The sequence below is a fragment of the Fusarium redolens genome (genome assembly GCF_020744475.1).
Source record: "Fusarium redolens strain MPI-CAGE-AT-0023 chromosome Unknown BKA55scaffold_18, whole genome shotgun sequence".
NCBI lineage: Eukaryota > Fungi > Ascomycota > Sordariomycetes > Hypocreales > Nectriaceae > Fusarium > Fusarium redolens.
The window spans coordinates 466027-484048 of NW_025763681.1; the positions used below are offsets into that span (position 1 = coordinate 466027).

The 18022-nt window shown below is 49.9% G+C and overlaps 4 protein-coding genes across 4 annotated transcripts; 1 reads left to right on the forward strand and 3 right to left on the reverse strand.

Annotated features, from left to right (window-relative positions):
* Positions 1 to 2137: 2137 nt before the first annotated feature.
* On the reverse strand, positions 2138 to 4262 carry BKA55DRAFT_580350 (uncharacterized protein). Its single transcript, XM_046193949.1, has 5 exons — positions 3788 to 4262; positions 3668 to 3704; positions 3535 to 3602; positions 3102 to 3472; positions 2138 to 3027 (listed from the first exon to the last, which is right to left on the reverse strand). The coding sequence occupies exons 1-5, from the start codon at positions 3950 to 3952 to the stop codon at positions 2577 to 2579; spliced, it is 1092 nt and encodes a 363-aa protein (XP_046044192.1). The 5' UTR covers positions 3953 to 4262; the 3' UTR covers positions 2138 to 2576.
* Positions 4263 to 5914: 1652 nt separating this feature from the next.
* Positions 5915 to 7774, forward strand: BKA55DRAFT_695372 (uncharacterized protein; the record flags this gene model as incomplete). The annotated part of the gene is made up of 2 exons (XM_046200145.1): positions 5915 to 5992; positions 6089 to 7774. The coding sequence occupies 2 exons, from the start codon at positions 5915 to 5917 to the stop codon at positions 7772 to 7774; spliced, it is 1764 nt and encodes a 587-aa protein (XP_046044193.1).
* A 5589-nt stretch (positions 7775 to 13363) lies between these two features.
* BKA55DRAFT_695377 (uncharacterized protein) lies at positions 13364 to 14124 on the reverse strand (the record flags this gene model as incomplete). Its single annotated transcript, XM_046200146.1, has 2 exons — positions 13364 to 13943; positions 13997 to 14124. The coding sequence occupies 2 exons, from the start codon at positions 14122 to 14124 to the stop codon at positions 13364 to 13366; spliced, it is 708 nt and encodes a 235-aa protein (XP_046044194.1).
* A 1027-nt stretch (positions 14125 to 15151) lies between these two features.
* Positions 15152 to 16230, reverse strand: BKA55DRAFT_679834 (uncharacterized protein). Its single transcript, XM_046198192.1, has 3 exons — positions 16022 to 16230; positions 15385 to 15966; positions 15152 to 15336 (listed from the first exon to the last, which is right to left on the reverse strand). The coding sequence occupies exons 1-3, from the start codon at positions 16151 to 16153 to the stop codon at positions 15187 to 15189; spliced, it is 864 nt and encodes a 287-aa protein (XP_046044195.1). The 5' UTR covers positions 16154 to 16230; the 3' UTR covers positions 15152 to 15186.
* Between the last annotated feature and the right edge of the window lie 1792 nt (positions 16231 to 18022).

An 18022-nucleotide genomic window follows, 5' to 3' on the forward strand; every position in this document is an offset into this window, starting at 1 on the left:
TTGATGTGGCTAGAGTGTCCATCGGTGATGAGAAGGCGGTAATCGCGCCCATTTCTTGCTTTCGCCTTGGTAAAGCGGTCGAAAACACCAATCAGCCACTCTTTCCCCAGTTCGTGACTCGTCCAGCCAGTTTCGGACGTGGAAAAGAAGGCTGATTGATGCTCCGGATCAAAGTCAGTGAGCCAAGTGTCCTGAACTTGTCCCGGCTTGCCCTGGTAGATGAGGAATGGGGGTAGCGATGTCATGTCTTGGCAGATGCACGCCAGGAATGTGATCCACGATCGGTTCCCATCCTGGGAAGCACCGAGCAATTTGCCTTGCCTTTTAGCATTGACATCAAATACTCTCTTCGTTCGGTTGATTACGCCCAGGAGAAATCCCTTCTCATCCATGTTATACGTGTTCTGAGGTAAGATGTCGTATTTGTCGATTTTTTCACGGATCTTCCATGATTAGCAACGGACCAAAGGCGCTACGAGTCTGCTTACTAGATCGAAATATGCTCTATACCGAGAAGCATTGTCGGCTCTTCTTCGTGCTATATCTCAATCCACCCTGATGTCTCCGGGCGACCTCATGCCATTCTCATGCATGAAAGCTAAGCAAGTCCACAATGCTTTGGCACGTTGGCATTTAGTAATCGTTAACATAGGCTTATTGAGCATTTCAAGAAACATGAGGGCGTTGAGTTTGTAACCATGGCAGAAATGGCGGACGATTTCCGAAGCAAGAATCAGCCGGCTCCTGGAGCGCTGATGCCCGTGGCGGCCGGTTCCATTCTCGAGGGGGAATGAAACGTGCACGGCCCCCGCTCATGGCTTCAGAGAACTTAGCGCAAGATCAATATGATTATGAACCTGGGAATGCTTAATCATAGAGGCAGCTGGAGATGGCAATAAACCAAGTTTCGTTATGCCTGATATCAGTGCTAAAGATATACCGGTACGTGATTGAGCGAGCGATCAAGCTCTGGCGTTACCTTGAAGAGTTGTTGTTTATATTGCGCAGTAGTGCTGGGTGAAAAAATATATTTTTTGTAAAACTTGATTGTTTTTAATTATTGAGATGAGAGTTCTTCTCGGGTTTATATCTCTAGATGATTTCATCTAGGACTTTGAACTCTAAATCTAGGACTTTCAGTCTAACAGTCTAAACCCTGAAGGGAAGGGGGATTCCCGGATTTCCAACAAGAGTTCATTGACATCACCATACAATCTGGCAAAAAGTTTCCACGATCTCGACCGAAATCGACGGAGCCGCCCAGCTAGCTTCCACCGTGTCTCAAGGAAGCTAATTTTCTTTCCGATGCGGATTGGGATGCGCTTGATTGGTTCAAGGATATACTCAGTAAGTTCGAATCTTGCCTTTTGCGGCTTGAGGGGGATAGACAAACCCGGCTCCGCAAGGGAGGAGTTGAGGCACAGTACGGGAGCATCTGGCAGGTAGCTGTGGCCTACGAGTTCCTACTTATGACGCTTGAGAAAGCGAAGATCGAGGCTGTAGGACGTCCCGAACCCAGTTATTATGCTTCATGCATCAATTCTGCTTGGTCTAAGCTCAACAAGTACTATTCAAAGCTAGACGAGACACCGATTTATTATGCGGCCACGGTTCTTCATCCCGAAATACAATGGGCCTTATTGATGACGGCGTATGGTGATAAGGTAGACTGGTTGCGTACCGCTCGCCAGCTTATCCAAAGGCTGTGGGATGAGGAGTATCGCAATCTTCCTACGTAGTGGGATATCGCAAATAGTAATCTCCCTGAAGCTGTGAGAGCACGAGAGCATAACCTCTTTTACTCATTCCAAGACGAGCTTATATCTAGTACTGATCACGAAAACGAGATGGTTGAGGGTAAATTCGAGAGGTGGCTATCTACAAAGAACGATGTATACTCAAAGCATGACAATCCGCTTGCGTATTGGTCTCTGAAGCGATTTGAGTACCCTCGTGTAGCCCGAATAGCGATTGACGTCTTGCAAATTCCGGCCATAGCTGCCGAGTGTGAGAGGACGTTTTCCTCCGCTGGTAGCATGGTCTCACCTCGACGACATCGGTTAGATGTGAGCACTATTTGCTGTTACCCAGACAGTAAGATCATGGTTTAGAGCAGGGTTGTTGGGAGGATATGATGGGTTGCTAAAGGATATGAATGAGGAAATGGTTGAGGCTGTAGACCAAGGGTAGCACCGTCCGTGCGTCATCTATCTACTGAGATCTATCTACATCTAATGAATGAATTTATTCCGCCCGGGAGGATACGCCTCATAGGGCCCACAACATTAAATCTCGTTACATTCTTTTCCGACTTCTGGTCCTGAGACCCTGAAACCTCACCAATCCCTACTATCTACATCTACATGTAGCTTACGTCTATCTATCTATATCGAAACTGATTACTAAGCGTCTACATCTATTTACCTGAGGCCTTAGTAGATAGATGTAGATAGATTCGCCAGCCTGAGATTCCTACTAACGTCCCATGAATAGACAATCCCAGTGCGGGAAAATGAAGTACGTGGCCGCCATTCTTGTAGTGATTTCGTGCGTGACACCAAAAGCACGTCCATTCCCTAGTGCTTGCTCACCGACGTCTCTGTTGTTACCATGATATGCTTCGGATGGTCGTGCTCCGGATGCCCGCCCCTGCTCTCCACATACACACTGGGCATACCGCCCTGCAGGCTCGAGTCCATGTCGTTCAGGGCCAGCTCTTCAGTGCTGATGCTTCGCGGGCTCCTTTTGGAGTCCTTGGCCAAGACGCGGGCGCGTATTCGCGAGTTGGGGCCAGTAGCATACTGGGACCCGTAACGCTCGTAGCTGGCATAGTTACTGTGGTTGGATGACATGCCAGGTACGACCTTAGCTATCAAGGGGCGTAGTGTGGGCAGCGAGGCGCAGATGATGGCGCAATTCAGTTCGATGACGGACCAGATGGCAGCGCCGGCGCCGTTCCACGGGGGATCATCGCTGAAAACAGCCTCACGGAGGGTGCACATGCGATAGACGGAGATGATGCAAACACTGCGATGAAAGTGGTGATATCGTCAGTTACGAAATGAGAAGGCGAGCGGCGAGGCGTGAGGGTATATACTGACAAGAAACCCAAGCAGAAAATAAGTATGACCATGACCTTCTGCTTCATGGGTAGTTGGAGCTTCAAAACCGACGGCAGCGGAATACAAAAGATGAGAATGTCTGTCGCGATGCTCATGGCCGACGAAAAGTACCAGATCGGCAGCGTGTCCAGGCACCAACCTGCGGTGCTGGGCACGAGGATGGAGATGGGTAGGCACGAGGTGCCGAGGAGAGTGGCCTGGACACAAGCCCAGAGGATGACGCCGATTATCACCCAGAAGCAGACTTTATGAACCCTCGACGATTGGAAGATGCGGCGGTATTGGAACAGGAACGAAATTTTGACGATGTTCATGCCCACATTGTAGTGGAGAATGGCGACATACAAGTACTGCACACACGTTAGTCCTGCTCAGGTGTTGGAGGATTTCCGGGGCCAAGAGACGGGCATACCTTCAGCTGCTCCATATTATCCTCCGGTGAAACGGCCTCCTTATGTCTGCCCATGCCGTATTTCGCCTCTGAGAATGAGAAGCATTATTAGCTCTGAGAAGACGTAGCAGCTCTGGACACTGGAAGGACCTACCCATTGCAGTCGACACCGCGTCGATAATGGCAATGCCCTTTGAGTCTCGTCAGCGTCTATATTCTCATCTGATTGTGCTGGTTTGCAAGGACACTCTGAACGAAAGGAGACTCGCCGTACCGTTGCTGCCAGAATAGTCCAGTCATCTGGGCCCGCCACCCCTAGAAGGATAAGTCTTGCGTAGAGACGTAGCAGTATGATGATACCCAAGGCAACGACGAAGCCGACCGCGATGCCAACAATAAGGAGACCCTGTGACTCGGTACGGATAACGGAATCGGCCATGGTTGGTCACCTCAGTCCCCAGCTGGCCAGCGGACGAGGATGGTGGTCTTTCAGTGAGGCGTTTGCGAACACCGACAGGAGTTGCGAGGGGATGTCGGGATGTCGGGATGTCGAAGGGTTGGGGGTAGCATCAACTCACAAGAACTTGACGACTGGACTGGCGGATGCGCCATCTTATCACGTTGTTTGGAATCAGCTCAGGCGTCTTGCAGAAGACTGGAATATTAGGGACGCAAGACAGCGGAACAAGGAGACACCCGCTATGAGGATGCATTATGTCAGGAGGGTGGGAGGGAACATCGCAACCAACACCTGCAACCAAGGCCACAACCATTGTGGAAGACAGGTCTAGATGGCTTCGCATAGTGTGGAAATGAGAACGCCACGGCCAGAATAGAGTTTTCCTGCTGTCGCCATCCCCGGAGGAGACAGGGTTTAGCTACTCGTCTGCATATAGTCGCAGTTCGGCTCGCTCGCGTGCGAAGCGGACTTTGCAACTAAGCCTCTACCGTGCCCATCTTCCGTAGCAGCTAGTCTGTGTGCGGCCATGACCCGAGGGCTCTCAGGTCCGCGGAATGCTGCCCTGGTTCCGATGCAGTGCCCCACTCGGATAGAGATTGCCGCCGATAGGGGACGGGATTCATTTCCCCCGCCTTTCCCCTGCAGCATTGCTAAGCATTTGTCAGGCACACACTGTGGTTGTTGGGGTCGAGTGGTGCCGATAAAGGCACTAGGGACCGAATGATTGTGGGGAGGATAACCCCAGGTAAACTTTAATAGTCTTCAAAGGTCCTTACTTTTAATAAATCATAAATGCTATAACTTGAGAAATACCAGGAATACATATTTCAATCCAGTTTGATACTGCTAGATGACAGCGCTGGTTATTGAAGACCCTGACCAGCGTCAAGAAAAGCTGAAGCGCATGCTTTGCAAGGCACTCAAGGAAGATCTCGCGAAGTGCCCAGAGAAGCTGACCAGGATCAAAGGATGTGTTGCAGACTAGCTTGGGCATCAGCTTTTGAGCCCTTCCTCTGTACCTCTAGTAAGACTGCCCAGATTTCACCATGAGAGAACAACGCCGACTGTACTTGAACTAGCTTTTTAAACGGGTGCGTTCATAGCACGATAATACCCCACATACTACGTATAGATGCACGACTTGGCGTCCAAGTCGTTAGGGGTAGTTTCCGCCCCCATCAAAGGCACCACTCCGGGGGCTGACGTCAGTCCGCAGCGACCTAATGGTGGCATTCTGTACGAGTCCAGAACAGTCTACAGCTGGGGTATGCTAGGACATGGGTTTATCCTTGTTAATAAGGGTTGGTCATCATGTTCTAAGACCTCCTTCCGCTTCGGTAAGATAAGTAAGATAAGTAGAGCTAACCCACAGTCTGTAGTAGTAATAGTATCCCGCCTCAACTATATTATCGTCGGCGATGAGCTTCCTCTTCGGCCAGAACTATGGCATAGATGCCAGGTTAGCATAACAATGCGAAGTCAGTGGCCTTGCGGATAGTTGATGTGTTATCCCACAATATCTGTGCAATTCTCGTAAGCATTGGCCAGACGCTGGTAACTAACCGATCCCACCCGTCGCTCCCCGACAGCTCCATTGAAGCTGTCCAAGTACAGTTTGTGACCCACAATTCTCTTCAGCTCTTCCTGGTACAAGCTGCGATCTATCAAAGCTTGCTTCATGGGCAGCATGAGAGGTCCCCTGGGGAACGTTTGCGGCGGCAAATCATTTGCCAGGGCGGTGATCCGTACAGAATATCCAGTGGGGTTGGGCAACATGGGATTCTGCATGGACTACGATTATGCAGCCAGGGTCTGCAGGTACAAAATGGCTTCTGAGCCTCCTGTCTATCGGGATGTCGTGGCAGTGAGCTTAGCTTTGTGTTTATTACAAGATTCTATTTTTAGGTATATTCTGCTATTGAACTCTTCTGCATCCATATCATGCAGCTCTACTCCTGGATCATGTCAGGCTTGGTGGCCAGTACATCGGCCGCCGCTGTGACCGAGGCCTATGACTATGTAAGTCTTCTCCCCCCAGGGGACGGAAAAGAGTTAGGGTTACGAGACACTTCCAATGCATTTATCTGAGCGCTGCTAAATCTTATCGGTAAACAGATCATCGTCGGAGGTGGCACCGCCGGAGGAGCCCTCGCCACCCGACTGAGCCTCGGCCTTCCTAAGCTCAAGATCCTTCTTCTGGAAGCGGGCCCAGCAGCTCTCGATGATGTCCGCATCAATGTACCCGGGATGCGCGGTTCGATCTTGGGAACTTCGTACGATTGGAACTTCTCTTCCGTCGCCCAGACTGGCCTCAATGGGCGGTCCATCAGCGTCAACCGTGGCAAGGTTCTCGGCGGCTCATCCGCGATGAACTTCCTATGCTATGACCGCGCCTCATCTGCTGAATACGACGCCTGGGGCGAGCTCGGAAGCCCCGGGTGGAACTGGAACACCATGATCCATGGTATGACGAAGTCGGAGAACTTCACGGGTAACGACGGCGACGTCCACGGTCGCACTGGTCCTATCAAGTCCACCTACAATCGCATCGTCCCTGATGTTTTGAAACCATGGCAGTCAGTGGTCAACAAGCTGGGCGTCCCCACCAATGACGGAGGCTCCCTGGGAGGGGACCCTCTCGGAGTCATGTTCCAGCCCACGAACATTGACGTGACCAACTACACCCGGTCATACAGCGCTAACAGCTACTTGCCAAAGGCTGGGCCTAACCTCTCAGTCAGGACGAACGCCCACGTCGCCAAAGTTCTATTTTCTCAGAGCAAAGGCTTAGCTGCTACCGGCGTGGCTCTCGAAGATGGCTCTATAATCCGGGCCCGCAAAGAGGTTATCCTCTCGGCAGGTTCCATCCAGAGTCCGGGGCTGCTCGAGCTGTCCGGCATTGGCCAGGCCGCTGTTCTCGCCAAGGCGGGTGTCAAAAAATTGCTCGATCTCCCGGGTGTCGGCGAAAATTACCAGGACCACCTTCGTACCTCTAACACCTATCGACTGAAGGAAGGATATGAATCCTTCGATCCCATGATCTTCGATAGTGAGGGCACATTGGCGAAAGAGCAATTCAACCTATGGCTTCAAAACAAGGTATCGTGGTATGACTACACCAGCAGCGCCTACGCCTTTCTCAACTGGGCCCAGGTTAGCAATGAGACGGGGAAGGACCTCATTAGCCTTGCCAATGACGGCTTTGCCAGCAATGGCACCGTCGTAGACAAGAAAAAGCTCGAGTACCTGAGCGATCCTTCTATTCCCCAGCTGGAGCTCCTCCTAGAAGCCAACTACGTCGGCGCCGCAGGCTATCCCGGCGGCAAGTTCATCACCATCTTCTCCACCATCATGCATCCCATGAGCCGCGGTAGTGTTCACATCAACCCGCATGCTCCAAGAGGCAGGCCGGATATTGACCTAAAGTATCTCACCAACGAGTACGACGTGCGCGCCCTCATTGAAGGTGCGAAGTTTGCCCGTAAGGTCGCCGAGACAGAGCCTCTGCGGTCCGTATGGGAAGCAGAGACAGAGCCGGGCCCGGACGTGACGACAGACAAACAGTTCCGCGACTTCGCCGTCAAGACGGTCAACAGCTTCTATCACCCTATCGGCACCTGCGCGATGCTCCCTAAGAAGGATGGTGGCGTTGTCGACTCAAACCTGAAGGTGTATGGCACGAAGAACCTGCGCGTGGTTGATGCTAGTATTATCCCCGTCCAGTTGTCGGGCCATATTCAGACGGCGGTGTATGGCATCGCAGAGATAGCGGCGCAGAAGATTATTGCTGCGGCATACTAGTAGCTAGGCTATAGTATTAAGTGAATGAGGGCTTTCTTCTCTATACGATATAGATATGGCAATTGATAGGGGCGCATCGTCCTTAGGGACGCTCCAGCTCAGGCTGGCGATCAATTCAATTCCATCAATTTCGCCCTCGCGTGGCGTTGCGTTGACAGCTTACTCAGCATTTGGCCCGTGGAGTTGAACCACTGCATCTGCAAATTGAATTGGTGGCGTTGAATTGAACATGTTGAACCTCATACGCCCCCCGAGATACTCAACACTTTATTCGCCAGCGTCTCGGCCATCCTCCTCTGTCTCCCATATAATGCTACTCCCAACCTCATCTGATACGTCAACCAACGTATCCACCGCGTCGATTAGGCCATTCCGCACCCACGACCTTAGCGTCTGTGTCATCCCTATCGTGCTAGCCTCCCGTCGAGTCCGCAGCGGTGAGACCATTTGCCCAGCAACACTAAACAAACGCTCGCACTCTGCCGACATAGGCGGTACCGAAAGCAGGTCAAGAGCCATTCGCGACAGTCGAGGGTAATCTTTCCGTCTCTCCCACCAATATTGGATGGGATCCGTGACAAGAGGGTCGCTCTTAGCGTCCGGACTCGACAGCCAGTGGTCATATTCGTCATGGTCTGCGTTCACTGACCTATCCAAAGGACATCTGCCTGCTAGAGACGAAGTTCTGTGTGCTCGGTGTCTTTCGAGAGCACTCATTGCCTTTAAACGCTTGAATGGAGGTTCCTCATCTGAATTCGAAACATTCGGTAGTGATTTATACTCTTCCTCCCACAGAATCTTCACCATTCTTTTTGCCTCCTGAAGCCATGGCAGCTGTGCTTTGTCGGTCCACGTATTCTCGAAATATCCCCAACGTGAGGCCGGATTTAGAATGGCGGAAGCATAGTAAGCTGGCGTCTCGTCCAGTTTCGTATAGTACTCGTTCAACTTATCCCACCCCAGGTTGATGTTTATCCTGAAGTGCTCAGGATCCGGGTAATTCTCTGCTGCTGCTTTCCACTCCTCCAGACGTTCCATCAGAAATTCATACGTTGAAGCAACATCCCACATATTGCCATATGCCTCAATACGGCCACCTTTACGTACCCGGCTCTGAGCATCACCTTCGAGCATCCGAAGTGCCTCCTCGAAATCAAGCAGCACCTTGTCCATCAACTCAATCACTTTCCAGTCCCTCTCCCCAAGAAGACTCTCCTCCCGGAGGCAGAACGGCATCTCTTCCCTCTTTCTAGCCCCATTGCGGCATTCCTTGTTGAATTCAAGCGTGACCCTTCTCAACTAGATCCTCCAGAAAAGGACGCAACAAAAGACCGCGTCGCATCATATACAGGGTCGACAACCACCGGGTCTGGTTATCGCGAACAACGTCGACAGGCTTCCTTGCTCGAATCTTCGGGTTGTCAGAATGTTGAAGAAATTCTTCCTGCAGCGCACGGAGACGATAGGTCAACTTGTCAGACCGATGGATCCAATGGACCAGGTTATGGAGCTTCCCAATGGGACCTTTCTTTCGCCAGATCTCATGCTGGGTAGCGCCAGAACTAGATTCTCCATCAATTTCTGCTTCAAAAGCCTCAGCTTTGTACCCAAACAACAGGGCTTTCACCACCAAGTTGAGCACATGGCCGAAGCATCGCACTCTCCGTTTCTTCGGATCGAATCCCAGCGCCTCCGCAATCTCCTCCATTGCTGTATCCATATTCCCGGCGTTGTCAAGCGTGATGTACCCCACCCTATCGAGTATCTCATAGCTCTCCAAGATCTCGAGGATCTGGGCTGCAATATTTCCCCCCGAATGGCAATTCTTCAACTCCGGTAGGCCAAGGACCAACTTCGACGGGACTCCATTTTTGTCAACATAAAAGCAGACAATCCCATACAGAGCATGCCGATTCCTTGAACGCCAGCCATCGAACGCAATATGAATTTGACCTGGAACACTCCTCAGGTGGTCGATTATGCGTGTCTTTTGTTGGAGATGAAGGTCGATGATTCGCCTTCGAACCGTGTGACACGGTCCGTGTCATGAGAGATATGAGCATTCGTCGCTGCGACTGATGGGTTCAGGTATTCGAATATACGTCGAAGCCGGCCATGCTCGGGCTGGCGAAAAGAGATTTTGGCGTCGATCACCCACTCAAGGAGCAGTCTCTGGAAGTGGTCCCTGTCGAAACGCTGTATGAGGGCGTTCGCGATGGCTTGCTCTTTAGGGTCTGAGGTGTCAAGATTCAGCATCTCCACAATGTTCTTTGAGGGAGTTTTCTCCTGCTTTCCCTTCCAAAGAGCGGGCGGCTTCCTCCTCCCGGACTTATCGACAAGTCCGTGCTCCCTGAACAGATGTTTCTCGATATTCTGGGTGCCAACAGCAGAGAAGTCTGTCATCTTGGGCTTAGCTTTCCGAAGACAATGCTTGCAAACCCATTTCCTCTTCGTGGGAGAATCGCGGGCTTGAATGTCAAAGGCGTGCTGCCAAACCCACGAAGTCTGCCTGCCAACGCGTTCCGAAATCGAGAAACCCGGAAACTTGTGCCATGGGAAGGCTTTCCAATCTCCTGGCGAAGCATCCAAGTTATTAGGTGAAGCACTAGGTGCGCTGCAGTCGGGACTCTGGCACTTGACAGGTACGTTGGCGTCCATTTGAAGATTAGGAAAGGAATAGAATGCACGCAATGATCTTTCTGCAAGGGTCATGGAGCGCGACGACAGCTGAGACGCGTTCATAAACCCCTAATGCTAGGTGCAGTTGGCACGTGCATCAAAAATACGGGGCAAAAGTATTAGCAGGGGTCCTGTGGACGCGTCTTATGGGACTACACGGACTGGGCGCTACCCTGAACCACTGCCATTATCGACAGTTTCAACCGATGGTCAACGTTGAAAGCATCTAGGTGGAATTGAAACAATCAATGGGGAGTGTCAAATGGAATTGATTGAATTGATGCACGTGACTTTAACTTCCATAAAATTGACGGGATTGAGTTGATGGTTGAATTGATCGCCAGCCTGAGGAGGACGAAAGCTCGAATTCGGAGGCGGAAGAGTTACCTGTCATACGCACCCGCACAGGCCGTGAAGTCAAAAGACCTAGAAAATATTGAGTTTTGTCTGAAACAGAATTGATTAGCATGGAACATCATGTTCTTAGCATTTTTGGTGATTTCTTTCTACCACATTGAAAAGGTGCATTTTGTATGGAGGAGTTTTTTTTTTGGTGTACGAGAGGTGGGTACGTACGGCGGGTGGGTACTGCATGGTACCTCCTGGTAATTTACCTCGATGCATCCCTACGATATGGTACGGGCAACCAGAACTTGGTTTTGATTCTCAAAAGAACTTTGGTGTTGAGACTATCACCATATTCCCTCAGTGATTACAGTTATGGAGGTGGTCTTTTGGTAGTCGGAGATCTAGCTCATATTACTAGTGTGCTGAAGTGAAGGGCAGGCACGCTAAAGACCAGGCCAAGCTTGTGTATTGGGTGGCGAGCCTCTCCAGTGTTACTTCACCTTTGAACTGAACTCTGGGCAGTCGCAATGAAGTAAAAAAGCAGGAATAGGTGTCACCAGTTGCCACTCTACAGTAATTGGAAGATCGTTTATATTCGTATGACAAGGTTTAACGTACATGATAAGCGAGTGCAACAGACAAGCGAGTGCAACACAACATCCCAACATCTCAGATAGAAATAGCCATAAAAACACAACAGACTATTAATTAAGTAAAATTAATCGCTATATTCTTCCAGAGACATAGCGACAACTATCTGACAGGTCCTTGCATTATGTCCTGTCTTGCCGCACGCTCCACAGCGCCTTTCCTTTATTTGCGCAGGCCCTCCTTGACCACCACTTCTTAATAATCCAGCCACCGCCTGCGCATCAGCATCCGTTTGATCAATTACTTGCCTTCCCTCCTCTACTGCCATCACTCCTCCTTTCTATAGCCGGGTTCTTTTTGCCCTCCGCCGCCGGCTTAGTATCTCATTTGCCTGTTCAAGATCTTGGACCCTGGCCTCTAATAAGGCAACCTTATGCATAACTATCTTTGTTCCCTTGGAAGAAGACCTCAATGCTTCTAGAATCGACTCTGGAGAGCTACTTTTATGCCTTTTGATTCTCCTTTCAAGATATTCAAGCTAAGAGTCGGCTTCAAGGATAGTCTTTGGGGTCTTTAAGACCCAAGGGGCCGAGGGGCTAACTACCTCCTCCGCAGGCGTCGGAGTCCGCAGCTGCACATCGAGCTTCGAGATTACACTTTCTAGGTCAAGAGGAGCAAGTCCGGCTCCTCTAAAGGCTGCTTTAATATTTTTCTCTGTCATTGTGGCCTGGTAGGCGGTGTAAAAAGCCGGGAAGAACTCGGTTTTGGAAATGTGGGTTACAGAGCATCTGATCAAAAGCTCGATTTCTCGCCCGTAAGCCTTCTTAAGCAGGCCAAAGCACCCGACATCAAGAGGCTGCAGCAGATGAGACGAATGAGGCGGCATACAAAGCGTGATGATTTTATTTGCCTTGCAATATCTCTCAAAGTCGACTGAGTGGTGACTTTCGTGTCCGTCGAGGATCAGGAGACGATAGCGATTCTTTGATTGCTTGGTAGTACACCGGTCGAAGTGCTTTAGCCACTCGAGGCCTATCTCGTTATCTGTCCAGCCATTAGGACTCGTCGCGATAGCCCAATCGCCCGGGAGGTTGCTTTCTCGGTACCAGTTGGCGAGGTGATATTGGCCCGCACCTATGATAAACGGCGGGATCGCTTGGCCCTCGGCATTGATCGCCTGAATGACTGTAATCCATTCCCGGTTTCCAGGCTGCACTGCTTTTGGTCTTCCACGCCTTTCAGCACCTGTGACGACCATCCCGCTCGCAATGACGCCCATCATAAAGCCAGTCTCGTCAAAGTTATAGATTTCATCAGGTCGGATGCCATACTTGGCGATTATATTCGCTACGAGCCTAAACCAGTTGCGAATAATGGTCGTATCTTCACATTTGGCTCTCTGGTAGTCATATTTGCGGAAAAAATGCGTCTTGAGGTCTTTGTGTCGCTTGACGAAGTTAGAGGCCCAGCGCTTGCCGACAGGCGGCATCTCGCGGTCGGCGAGCAATCGGTTAGTCATCTCCTCAACACAATGCAGTCGCGGGGGGAACCCTCGCGAATCCAGATCGAGAATGAACTGAACTATGATCTGTTCCTCTAGATCAGATAGTTTACGTGATTTTAGGATGGAATCATGCGTAGAAAGGATACCCTTCTGTCGGCGATGTAAAGTCCAATAACGGACCTGGTAAATGCCTGCGGCGCGTCGGAGACTTAATTTTGGGTCATATTGAAGGGCACGAAGTGCAAGAAGGATCCTAGCCTCAATATTTGGGTCTGATATATTTGGTGGTTGAAAATTAATTGGTTAAGTTGAGAAGATGTAAATTGCGGGATTTTTTGTTGCACTCGCTTGTCTGTTGCACCCGCTTATCATGTACGTTATATAGATTAAACAGAAAATAAATGTGTCAGTTCAATGTCACGATTTCTACTGTCAATGTACTCTTCTCTCCCGAACCTTGATCAAACTCAGCTCTCAATCTCTCCTCCCTCGAGCCAACTCTTGGCCAACCAGTATAGCTCGTCATGCTTTTCGAGGTTAACCGTCCCGATATGCCTCCTGTGTCCAGGCATGTCCAACAACACCTTCACACCCATAGTAGCTTCTTGCCAGTATGCGAGATACTTGTAGCCCGGTGGATATGTAGCCAACCTCTTCTCATCGACAGTAACATGAAGGGCCTTGGATGGATCACAAAGGATCATCTTATCCTTCTCATACCAATGCCTAACCAAGCCGGCGCCCCAGACTCCTTGGATCTTTTCGAAATAGAAGCAAAAGCGGCAGTCGGCTTCAACATCGAATTCCACGCCTTCTACTAGGAAGCGCTGTGTGATAGTAGCCTTTAGCTTTGTGACTCCACGGGTTCCTTCGATATTGATATCTGTGCTTGAGCCGTGGCACCGATGCATGATAAAAGCGCCCTTATCCATGCCGGCTTTGGATGCAGCGATGAAGTCCTTGTAGGTAACACGGCCTGACCAGGTAGTATATACATGGGCTCCGGGATGGAAGATGGACTCAAAATTCTCCCATTCACAAGAATCTCTAATGGTGAGTGTCAATTCGTTGCTCTAAAAAACATGCAAGGGTCGCTTTACCTGTATGCAGGCCAGCCCTCAGCTAGCTCCCGAAGCTTAAGCCTTTCAAGTACCAGGCGGTCTGGTCCATTGTTCCGAATCGCAGTATCGGGCCGTGATCCTGCTGGGAGGCTATGTAGATCAACCATATTGCTTGACTAGAATAATCTTACGAGTCAAAGACGTCGCCAGTGTTGATAACGACGGTATTTTCACTTACAACCGAATCGGCTAGTAGAACTAGTTGAGTTAGCTTTTATGCAGGCAGATTCAGCAATAGATTTCCGGCGGCACGAATGGAAATAAGATAGGTTCTTTCCCACCCATCACTAGCTGGCAGTTGTGAAATCGCCGGTGGAGTGGACCAAATGCTATGGGGCTGGCATGGAACTCGTGCCTCGGGAAAGCCACCGACCAATTCCCACTCCACTCAAGAAGATCGTGGGTGGGACAGTTCATGAGGACACATATCTTTCCAAATTAGGATGGGACAGTCTTAACACGTTACCAATTTTAGGTCCCCGAGAGCCAATAATCTGAGCTGCGCATTTTCTAGGAGCTCCAGGTGGAAGAATACATGGTGACTTGGTAAGATCGTGGACTCAAAACTGCAGGGCCATGAAGCGTTAAATAAAGGCACATATGGTTGGTTGATGAAATCTGGTTGGTTGATGAAATCTGCCAGGAAGTAATCATTACTCGCTGTGCCAGAAGTCGAGACATCCCGACCGCGAGTTGATAGTTGTCAATGCGACCGCCGACATCATTAAACATGCAAAGCCCGAGATGATATTGCACAAGCTTAATTTACCACGAGACTTCTAGTATCGACCGAAATGGATACGGTAGACATTTCTTCAAATAGTCCATCAATTACCGCATCTTGCTGCATTTCCAACAGCATCTCATTTAAGTCTCGGCATTATCAACGCACTGTGTTACTAAAAGGCCGAGGGTGCAGATAATAACAGAGATATCATTCGAAGTTTGAATTGCACACAATAGTACACCGTCTAAGCGTCCCATCTGCGATTGAACTATAAATGCTTCGAAAGAAAGACGACTTACACAGGTTTTGCTAAGACTTCTGCCATTGACACCGGGAGACGGAGAAACGATGAACCCAATCGAAGTAACATTGAAATGGTAGAGATAAGCTCTGTTGACTATGTAACCCGACGAAACTGGATTCTAACCTGCGCGACAATGAACTACGAAGAGGGGTTAAAGATCTTGACCGTTCCAGATTGCGCCGCAGTGATATAATGAATCTTTCCTTCAGGAGTAAGCTCATAATGAATCAAGAAATGGGCCTCGTAGCCTCCTCCCTTCCGTACACCCGATCCAAAATTCAGGATGTCCTATCGATAAAGTCAGCCATGGTTCACCTCTGAAGAGCCTAGCCATACCTCGATGTTCGCAACAGCGGTGAATTTGATATATGATTTCAGTGCGATGCCGGTTTTGTCCAAAACTATCGACTGGACCGCGACATCCTCGTTCAATTGATTGCGCGCGTTGCGAAAAAAGCTCACCGCCTCATCTTTGCCGTGCAGAGTCTGTTTTCCGTCGAGTATAATGGTTACGTCTGATGTATAATACCGTGGGAAAGTGTCAAAGTCGTTGGTGTTGAATGCATTGAGATAAAGCTTGAAGTCCTCGTGGGTGCGAATGACACCCCTAGAGGCCTCTTTCTCAAGGTAAGCATCTTCGGTCAGTTGGATGATGTGACCGTCCTTGTCAAGAGTGTACCAGACAAACATCTTGACAAGAGGGCCGTTTCCGGGCCACACTGGCCCCCATCTGCCAGCGAGATTGTCTGTTTCATAGCCGTTGATGCCTCGGAATTGGGTGTGCATCTCGGTGACAACGATGTCCTGGCCGAATACTACCCTTTTCAATTCGAGGGTTTCACGCATACCAGCATGGATTTCGTCCACCCATGATAGAAATTCGTCAATGGTCCTGTCGGGGGAACCACTGAATCTGAACTAATGGGAGAAGAGTGAGCAACGTAGCTGGGCAGACTTGAGAACAGGCACTTACCACTGCATCTTTGGAGTAGTACGCGGTGTATTCAGCTTTGTCGTCGGCATTGAAATGATAGACATAGTCGTCCAAATCGGCTCGATTTCGTATCGACTTTGTTCCAATACGGAGATCCGGAGAAGAAGACATGTTTTCTGAATTTCTGCTAAAAGCGTACAGATTTATCACAAAGAATGCTCAAATCTTGAACCTCTGTCGTCCTTTTCTAGCAACCCTTAGGTACCCCAGATTTACCCCAGACGGCAGCTGAGTTAACTAGTTCACCAAGGCTGCCCACTCTAGCCAATAACGGTTACGTGTACAGGTGGTAACCGGTGGGATTTGAACTTGTCAGCGGGGTTAGTGAGATGGTGTGTGGGTGGGTAATAGGGTGGAGCACCGCTTGGGCGCTCGAGGCTCCTTCATCGGCTGGTGTAGCTTGTGCCAAATGTGGATGAACGGTTGACTTGGTGATTGCCACCTACCCACGCTAATACCGTCATCTGACACTCTTCGTGTGGAGCCGATAATTCTATCGAAATGCTGGAATCTTTCCCTAAAACCTGGATTTGATACTGGAAGCACAATGATCAAGGGAGATCTATCTGATGGTGAGAATGTGACAACTTTGGCAGAATCGGGAGAATATGTAGTTACACTGTAGCGGGGCATGGCCTCGCCCTCTGTAACCTATCAGAATCTCACAATGAACAAGGAACTAATTCAATGAATCGCGCCGTTGGGGTTTTGTATTAAATAAAGTAAAAAGCGAATCTGGTGAACTAACTTTACGAACAGAGTAGGGACCTCATCTCCGACAGTCTCCCATCTTAAATAGGTAATCGGAAGTTCAGATGTTTATGCTAGGCCGAGGGGCATGACAGGATCAGGCTGGCGATCAATTCAACCATCAACTCAATCCCGTCAATTTTATGGAAGTTGAAGTCACGTGCACCAATTCAATCAATCCCATTTAACGCTCGCATTGATTGATTCAATTCCACCTAGATGCTTTCAACGTTGACCATCGGTTGAAACTGTCGATAATGGCAGTGGTTCAGGGTAGCGCCTAATCCGTGTAGTCCCATGAGACGCGTCCACAAGACCCCTACTAATACTTTTGCCCCGTATTTTTAATGCACTTGCCAACTGCACCTAGCATTAGGGGTTTATGAACGCGTCTCAGCTGTCGTCGCGCCCTATTACCCTTGCAGGAAGATCATTGCCTGCATTCCATTCCTTTCCAAATCTTCAAATGGACGCTGTCAAGTGCCAGAGTCCCGACTGCAGCGCACCTAGTACTTCACCTAATAACTTGGATGCTTCACCAGACGATTGGAAAGCCTTCGCATGGCATAAGTTTCCGGGTTTCTCGATTTCGGAACGCGCTGGCAGGCAGACCTCGTGGGTTTGGCAGCACGGCTTTTACATTCAAGCCCGTGGCTCTCCCACAAAGAGGAAATGGGTTTGCAAGAATTGTCTCCGGAGGGTCAGGTCCAAGGTGACAGACTTCACTGCGGTTGGCACACCGAATATCGAGAAACATCTGATCAAGGAGCACGGACTTGTCGACGAGTCCGGGAGGAGGAAGCCACCTGCTCTTTGGAAGGGAAAGCAGGAAAAGACACGCCCAAGAAACATTGTGGGAGGAAGAGTACAAACCACTACCGACTCTTTCGAATTCGGATGAAGAACCCCCATTCAAGCGTTTGAAGGCAATGAATGCACTCGAAAGGCGTCGAGCTCACAGGACTTCGTCTCTGACAGGCAGGTGTTCTTGGGAAAGTCCACGGAGTAGGAGCCAAGACGAATATGATCACTGGCTGTCGAGTGCCGACTCTAAGAACGACACTCTTGTGACAGGTCCCATCCAATATTGGTGGGAGAGGCGGAGAGACTACCCTCGACTGTCGCGAATGGCCCTTGACCTACTACCAATACCGTCTATGTCGGCAGAGTGCGAGCGTTTGTTTGGTGTTGCTGAGCAAATGGTGTCACCGCTGCGGACCCGATTGGAAG

Bases quoted from the DNA above. Each gene is read 5' to 3' on its own strand.
- BKA55DRAFT_580350 (XM_046193949.1), bottom strand. From the start codon at position 3,952: ATGGCCGATTCCGTTATCCGTACCGAGTCACAGGGTCTCCTTATTGTT. The intron at 3,705-3,787 runs GTACGGCGAGTC...CGAGACTCAAAG, and splicing joins GGACTATTCTGGCAGCAACG to GGCATTGCCATTATCGACGC. The intron at 3,603-3,667 runs GTAGGTCCTTCC...TCTCATTCTCAG, and splicing joins CGCGGTGTCGACTGCAATGG to AGGCGAAATACGGCATGGGC.
- BKA55DRAFT_679834 (XM_046198192.1), bottom strand. From the start codon at position 16,153: ATGTCTTCTTCTCCGGATCTCCGTATTGGAACAAAGTCGATACGAAAT. The intron at 15,967-16,021 runs GTAAGTGCCTGT...TTCTCCCATTAG, and splicing joins ACTACTCCAAAGATGCAGTG to TTCAGATTCAGTGGTTCCCC. The intron at 15,337-15,384 runs GTATGGCTAGGC...CTTTATCGATAG, and splicing joins CCGCTGTTGCGAACATCGAG to GACATCCTGAATTTTGGATC.